At 42.7% G+C, this 6,073-nt stretch overlaps 1 protein-coding gene across 2 annotated transcripts in view; it reads left to right on the forward strand.

Annotated features, from left to right (window-relative positions):
- The window catches only part of eIF5B (eukaryotic translation initiation factor 5B), a 60,915-nt gene extending 57,489 nt beyond the window's left edge, over positions 1-3,426 (forward strand). For both annotated transcript variants that reach the window (XM_075881570.1, XM_075881565.1), the window contains exons 20-21: positions 1,985-2,146; positions 2,915-3,426. In XM_075881570.1, coding sequence (XP_075737685.1) covers positions 1,985-2,146; positions 2,915-3,022 — 270 coding nt within the window. In that variant the 3' untranslated portion in view covers positions 3,023-3,426. The remainder of the gene's footprint in view (positions 1-1,984; positions 2,147-2,914) is intronic.
- Positions 3,427-6,073: the final 2,647 nt, after the last annotated feature.

The raw sequence follows: 6,073 nt of genomic DNA on the forward strand, positions 1-6,073 counted from the left end.
TGCGGTTTCAACGCGAAGGCACTGTTTGAAAAGAGCACTTCTCCCTGGAGCGGCCATGTTTGCTCACATCAGCATTTTGCAGAAGTTCCGCGATATCAGATCCGCGATATTAGCTGCCTGCCTTACTTCTTATAAGATTGCAATTTTTGCTATCGCGTTCATTGCATTGCATTCAATACGCACGTCTTGTTGCCAAAACTAATCGCCAAAGCTACCAGCCTGCGAACTCGCAGCGCAAGGCGGAAGGGCATGACGAGTCGAGCTCCGAAGATCTGTCGTAACCATGGTCTCGGAGAGTTTCCATCAGTGCCTGGTCTGACTTCCCCTCGGTGATGACTATAAGATTGTCCGACATTTTAAAAAGTCACAGTTTTGCCGCAAGGGGGAAGCATTAAATGTGATAGCAACAACTTGAAATGTAACACTGAGAACGGCAAGCAGACCGAAACGTGCAGCGCGCTGCTCACGCATGAGAACGAGAGCGGACTAACAACGTTTACCACTCGACACTTGACGCGCTGTTTAAACAAGAAAACGAGGCACGAAACGTAATCACAGGTACAGGTTTGAGTGCGAACTAACAAGTGCTCAAGTTGTTACTTTGCGGAGTGTGAAAAGCGCACTCTTTTCGCAAACAAGGCCTGTCGATCGAGAGCAGTGATCTTTGTGCGCTGGGCAACTTCACGCAATCATTCCGGTCAAAGTCGAAGGCGCGTGATTCTCCCCACCGAACGATAAGCGCGCGCGTACAAACATCTACCCCCCCCCCCCTCCCATTCGCGGGGCAAAGAATGCGTAGGAGATAAGCGCACGTCAGCACATTGTGACAAGCGGAGCGCCGAGCGCGGGCGGCTGTTTTTTTTTTTCCCCTTGAGCTTTTATATATACAGATACGTATACATATGCAATGAATGGCAGCGGCGACGGCAAAAAACCAGCCGAGACTGTCCATATAATTGCTATCATAATAAACATCATGCGTGCGCAGTAAAACTATGCACGCACGCACGGCGTCGAAAACGAAGAGCGAGCGACACAGCCACAAATATCGCAGAAAACTATTTGGTAAAGCGCCGCCCTCCTTATGCAGCGCAGCTGGACTATGTGACGCTAACTAAAAGCATGGCACTGCTTACGCTCAAAAGCAGTTTTTTAAAGACGATAGTCTTTTTTGGGGACCTTCGACGCAAAAATTTTGGTCTGTCTGTCTGTCTGTGCATTGTCTGTTTGTCTGCTCTTAACGGCATCGGGTATTTGAAACGGCTGACCCCATTCGCAGCGCCCACCAATGTTGCTCAAGATTGAGCATTCATGCTTGTGTAATTGTAATATTTGCACATACCTAACTGCGTTTCACTCAGGGTGACAGTCATTCAGATGTGGCTAATCTTTTTTTTTGGGGGGGGGGGGGGGGGGTGGCATCGTTGATCTCTCTTTAGACACCACGCATCACGACAAAACTTTTGGTCTCATCTAGGGCTCGTCACTATAAGTATGTCCATGCCCAATGCTTAACGGCACTTGTGGTGGTTGCCAACTGCTGCAAAGACGGTCGAGTGAAGTTTGGGCTTCTGGAATGGAACACCTGATAAATGTGGTTGTATCTCCAAGGCCTGCCTCGTGCATTGTGCTATGGCTGCAGCACTTATCAAGGAAATGATTACATTGAGGTCAAATGTCTTGCAGCTATCATGATGTCCTTATAAGTGCCCGTAGTACTTTTTCTGTCAAATTTCATACTTATTTTATTAATGCTCAAAAAGGCCTAGTCAGGTGACGTTTCTTTTAAAGTCACATTTTGCCACAAGCACCGTGACAATTTTTTATTGTTGCACAAATGAGTAAAAAAAAAAAGAAATCTCGAGAGCCTCTGTGAAGTTGACTATATGAACATGTATTTCTGTGCATGCTATGGGACATGGTTATCTCTGCCTGCTCTTTGCTAAAGCCACTGCCACACCTGAGTGACAATGTGCCATTGCAGTTCCTGGACATTGGCATAGTGACTACCATCGAAGTGAACCACAAGCCTATCGAAACTGCTCGTAAAGGCCAAGAAGTCTGCATTAAGATTGAGCCCCTCGGTGGAGAGGCTCCGAAGATGTATGGCCGGCATTTTGACCACACCGACTTCCTCGTTAGCAAGGTAACTGAACAGTTTTGTGTACAGCTATAACAAGCGTTAGCTTGCATTTGTTATATTTACTGCTTAGCCAGCTGCTGGACATGTGGTGACTTTACTCCAGAGCTTTTTCTGGTGTCCTGGCTGGTTAGTGTTCGACATCTCGACCGCTCAAAAAAAGATGACCGAGGGAGGTTGCACGACACAGTGACACCTCCCTCTGTCCTTTCTCTCTCTCTCTCTTTTTTTGTTTTCCGACGAAGATGTCGAACAGTGAGCACCGACTAGGCCAGACTTTCCCTGTGGCTGGTTAGTGTTGCCGGAGGCAAGCAGATATACCTGCATGCAACCCAGATTTGTAGTTTGATCATTTTTATGGCTGATTGTTGAACATATCGTATCTTGAGCAAGTAGGGAAGCCCAAGTACGTGTAACTGACCTCTTATCCTAAACCAAGCAATCACTTGCATTGAAATTCTACACAAAAATAGCATTATGTCATGCATTTTAACAGTACTGCCTCTACAGAAGCAGTTTCTCCTTTTAGGTTACTGATGTGAACCATTTATAGCAACACTGGATGAAGTGTACGAGTTCTCTAACACACTTAATGGCAGTACTTTTTGTCGCGTATTGTGAATTAAAGTGCGCATGGTGTCATAGCTAGTGACAATATGCAGAATGGATTTGTTTTTCGTGCCAATAGCGGTGCCGTAAGTTGTGTAAATGATGCAGCAGATCCCATGCCACCCTGCCTACAAACACTTATTCTTTCAATTCACCTCTGCACAGATATCACGTGCTTCGATAGACGCCTGCAAGGAGTACTTCCGCGATGACCTCGTCAAAACGGACTGGCAGCTCATGGTAGAACTGAAGAAATTGTTCCAGATTCTATGATCACTGTGAAACGACGTACAAGTGCACGCTCGAGGCACTTATGTCCCGCCCATCATCCCCATCTCAGCCGACTGACGAGCGCTCAAGACCACCCGATGAAAAGACGAGACTCGTACGGACTGCCTGCCTGCCTGCCAACGGCAGTTACAAGCGCTGTGTGGCAGTTGTGATTTCTGAAGTGGCCAAAGGGACCGTTCTTTTGTTTCGACTTACAGCAACAGTGACTGTGACTGTAATTAGATTGCAGTTGAAAACAGAGTACTACAGCCCAGCTGCCTCGTAGCACCATGCGACAGCGTCGGCGACGTGGAAGACTCGCACGGCAGAGAAAGCGGTCAGCATAAGTGGAGCGCAACTTTCGGTAAGCAAGGTGCGAGACTTAATGAGACCATTGTTCTTGCAAATTGTTTGTTGAACTTTTTGTATAACAGCCACACGCATAGCCTCGCTGTTACATTCACAAGGGTGGTAGACATGCATATTTATGGAAAGCCTGGGTAGTGATTCTTTACTGGGATGGTTTCATATGTATTTCTTACCTAACTTAAAAACCTTGAAAAGCCTCCTTGTTGATGCAACAGTTGCATTTTCACCAAGTGAAATGTAACAGAGGTAATAGTAAGGAGACAAAAAAAAAAAAAAACAAGAAACATTGCTGCAATGGACATGTTGCAATGAACATTGCTACATGTTGTTTCAAGTGTTGTCTCGTCTTAGCCCGTATGTTTTTGTCAATTCTGTTGCATTGTCACATCTGTGGCTACCCAAATGTCTTAGACATTTCGATATTTTTCTTTCCTTAAAACAATTACATGGCGAGCATATGTTTCTGCGTTACAGTATTCACCTTTTACACGCTGTTATTTTTTTGTCTCCAGCTGGGTGAATGGAATTTTGGCCAAACGCTCCTCCTTTGTTTTCTCCATCTTTGTGAAATGTAGCGGCCATCCGCTGTGTGGTTTGCAACGTAGAGGTGGGAAGCCACTTTGCGATTTAGGACATGGATTTTAAACAATGTACTTGAATGACCATGCTAGCACTCACAATATACTTGTAAAAGCGTAAATTCCTGGTTCTCTGTGGAATTCGGTAAAGCAGAAATGCTTTTAAAACCCCGTTTTATGGTTGTTAGCATTGAAGAAAGCGATTGTTAAGTTTTTTTGTTTATGTTGCAAGCTCCAGATGCCTAGTTGAAGTTGGCAGTTCCGTAACAAATATAGTTAAAATAGGATTTTAATTTAAAGATCATGAGGTTTCATATAGTTCTAAAGCACTTCGTCCGTGCCACTTCTATTGAGTAAACGAATGGATTAGCATTCAAAAGGAGACATCAGATTGAATCCTGCTGAAAAATGTGTTGAGAAAATTGTTGCTCTAAAGGTGAGCGATATGTTTTGGAAGCATGCAAATAAATTCTCTCATTCTTTTGCAAGTTTACTATTCCTGTGACTGTGTCTTGCTGGGGGATGAAAAAGTGGTATCTGGTGTTTCCAACATGATCATTATAATCATGAGCTCGTCGCACATCCACTGTAGGACAAAGGCCTCTCCCAGTGATCTCCGACACGCCCTGTTCACGCGAATTGGTTATGCCTCTGAATTTCTTTTTCAGGCGCTGCATGGCTAGTAATGTCGAAGTGAGGTGAAGTTATTGAGGTGAAGTTGAAACGGGAAGTGGTACAAGCATGATCGCCATTACTATAAGTGGATCCTAGAGTTCTCTGTAGACGCTCACATTTATTTTACTCAATTCCTCAACGTAGAGTTTTCTATGAGATGTGCTACAGGGAACTTGGGATCTATAAACTAGTCCATGCATTTGTCCAAGCTTTGTCTAAGCTCTGTGGTGATATAAGAGCGTTTGTGGCTCTACTTTTGTTCTATCTTTCATTTCATTTGTGCATTATTGTTCCTGAATAGGCATGTATGAATAGTAAATTTTAGTTTTGAAGAGAAGTGAGTAACGATTTGATCTAATAATTTCAAATTTGTTTCGAGTAGTATGTATCACATAATATAAAGAAAATTGAGCATATTTTTTATGACCCAATTAACCTGTGCAATTTTAAAACTTAAATAAGGCATGTGCAAATGTCATTCTTTTTGGTTCAAAGGGAGGACGAAGCAACTTTGAGTAGGAGCAGGATTTGACTTTTGGTTGAATGCTACTGATAGCCTCTTAAATATGTCGCATCTTAAAATTTCTTATACCTACAGCGTATAAGCCATCATAACAAGCTTTTAAACTTAAAAAAATACAAAGTTCATTTAACATTGAAGTGAGGCTGTGCTGCTGTGCAAATTTTTTCTAGATGTGTTTTTGGTATAGCTCACTGCAGAGGGAGAGGGCTGTATTTTTACAGGGGGTTACATGCAGTTTGTATATTTTGAATACTTCTAAATTAAGAATAATTTAAATTCATTTTGAAGGGAATTAGAATACTGTTCAAATATTGCCTCTTGTCTGCTTCTGGAGAAACATCACACCCGAAGTCAAAGCATTAAGTCATGGTTTTCTTCACACTAATGCAGAAAGGCTGCAAATGTGCATTGATCATTGCACATTGATTGATTCATGATGTAGTATTTTGTTAAGAATTATCAATTTGCTAAATTGGCAAAAGCCTAGTTGAAGCTGGGCAAATACATAGGTCACCCATTTTTCTCATTTTGGTTTGGCTTTCATGTTTGCGAGCTACTTATAGGAACTTTACCAGATTTCTGAAGTTTGTGTGGAAAACCTCCATAGCATGGACATGGCCTGCTCACACTTTTGTTAACTGAAATTTGATACAAATGGACAATGCCAAATTTCTGTAGCACATACCTGTTCATGATAATGATGATAGTTTTCCGGCGACTGCGGACATTTTACTGCACACTGTGGGAGAGTCATAAATGAAACGAGTGCGTTGCCTGGCTTATGTTGTGGGTAAAAATGTGCTATCGAGGTATCTTATCAAAAATCAAGAGAAAAAGAGCAATAGCATTAACATCTATGACGCTGTTAAATACACACTATTACACATATATTTATATAGGTACAGTAAA

The sequence above is a fragment of the Rhipicephalus microplus genome, chromosome 2 (genome assembly GCF_043290135.1).
Source record: "Rhipicephalus microplus isolate Deutch F79 chromosome 2, USDA_Rmic, whole genome shotgun sequence".
Classification (NCBI taxonomy): Eukaryota; Metazoa; Arthropoda; class Arachnida; order Ixodida; family Ixodidae; genus Rhipicephalus; species Rhipicephalus microplus.